The 1,741-nt window shown below is 39.5% G+C and overlaps 1 protein-coding gene across 2 annotated transcripts in view; it reads right to left on the bottom strand.

The window, feature by feature from the left end:
- LOC106465721 (voltage-dependent calcium channel gamma-5 subunit-like) overlaps window positions 1-1,741 on the bottom strand; it is an 86,131-nt gene that overhangs the window by 9,274 nt on the left and 75,116 nt on the right. For both annotated transcript variants that reach the window (XM_013925958.2, XM_022393640.1), the window contains exon 4: window positions 362-502. In XM_013925958.2, the coding sequence (XP_013781412.2) occupies window positions 362-502 (141 nt within the window). The remainder of the gene's footprint in view (window positions 1-361; window positions 503-1,741) is intronic.

The following is a 1,741-nucleotide window of genomic DNA, read 5'->3' as shown; positions in this document are numbered from 1 at the left end:
CCTTTCAGCCGTTGGGGCGTTATAATGTGACGGTCAATCCCACTATTCGTTGGTAAAAGAGTAGCCCAAGAATTGGTAGTGGGTGGCGATGACTAACTGCCTTCCCTCTAGTCTTACACTGCTAAATTAGGGACGGCTAGCGCAGACAGCCCTGGTGTAGCTTTGCGCGAAATTCAAAAACAAACAAACAATATCTACGATGTACTGTTTTCAGTTTTCAAATTGTCACTCAAAACACAGAAAAACTGTAGCCTTCCTTTTAAATTACCGTATATTTAATTACTTCACTTAATTGCATATTTATTATGATATTTCAATTTTACACACTTTTTAAAGCAAATGGAGAACAAATCAAACTTACCCGACAGAATAAAGGCAACACCTGCAGCGAAAGTAAGAATTCGTCGTCTTCTGATCATGTGACCACAGAAACACAGCATTTCACCAATCAGAAGGGCTATGGAGCTCATGAAAAGGAAAGTAGCTGCTCTTTTCATTGCATCTGGAAAAAAAATATACATAAGCAATCATTGACAGGAGCAGAAACTATAAAAACCTAGTGAATCTATATTTATTTTAAGTTAATCATGTAACACCACTATTGGTCTTGACCAATACTTCGGGTTGCAAATGGAAGGGTCTAAAGTTCGAGCCGCGATATACCGCTGAACATGCTCTGGATTTTTAACTACCATAGTTGATCGGAAATATTCTCTATTTCATCCATGCTATTGCATCCCTTGTAAACTACCTAAAGATGGTGAATATATCAAAATAATATTTTGTGAACCTTCCAAAATTTTGTCGTGTTACTTTAAAAGCATTTATCAGAAATATTTTTTAGAAACTCTTGAGTTTCAGCATTATTCTGATATTAGAGCATATTTGTGCATTACGTTACATGAGGTTTTGAACGCGGGAATATACAAAGCTTAGGTATACTTCAGGCACATTTGGCTATCTGCTAAACCCATTGCGGGGAATCGGACCCCATATTTTTAGAGTTGTATATCCATAGACTTACTGCTTTTCCACTGGAGGACGTGAGTGAGAAGAGTGTTAGAACTCCTAGTGTGGCGAAAGAAGAAGTAGAGGAAGACAGAGAATAGGTTCAAGTGAAGTGGTAGACAGGATTAGAGATGACAGAGAATAGATTGAAGTGAAGTGGTGTACAGGATTAAGGAAGACAGAGAATAGGTTGAAGTGGTGGACAGGATTAAGGAAGACAGAGAATAGGTTGAAGTGGTGGACAGGATTAAGGAAGACAGGGAATAGGTTGAAGTGAAGTGGTGGACAGGATTAAGGAAGACAGAGAATAGGTTGAAGTGAAGTGGTGGACAGGATTAAGGAAGACTGAGAATAGGTTGAAGTGAAGTGGTGGACAGGATTAAGGAAGACAGAGAATAGGTTGAAATAAAGTGGTGGACAGGGTTAAGGAAGACAGAGAATAGGTTGAAGTGAAGTGGTGGACAGGGTTAAGGAAGACAGAGAATAGATTGAAGTGAAGTGGTGGACAGGGTTAAGGAAGACAGAGAATAGGTTGAAGTGAAGTGGTGGACAGGGTTAAGGAAGACAGAGAATAGGTTGAAGTGAAGTGGTGGACAGGATTAAGGAAGACAGAGAATAGGTTGAAGTGAAGTAGAGGAAGCCAGAGAATAGGTTGAAGTGAAGTGGTGGACAGGATTATGAGGGAGGTTGGTGCATGACAGGAAAATAATGTATAACGAATGTATATCCTAGC

This window comes from Limulus polyphemus, unplaced genomic scaffold (assembly GCF_000517525.1).
Source record: "Limulus polyphemus unplaced genomic scaffold, Limulus_polyphemus-2.1.2 Scaffold2030, whole genome shotgun sequence".
Taxonomy (NCBI): Eukaryota; Metazoa; Arthropoda; class Merostomata; order Xiphosura; family Limulidae; genus Limulus; species Limulus polyphemus.
The sequence above is the reverse complement of the archived record's forward strand: the minus strand, read 5'-3'. Positions and strand labels throughout refer to the sequence as shown.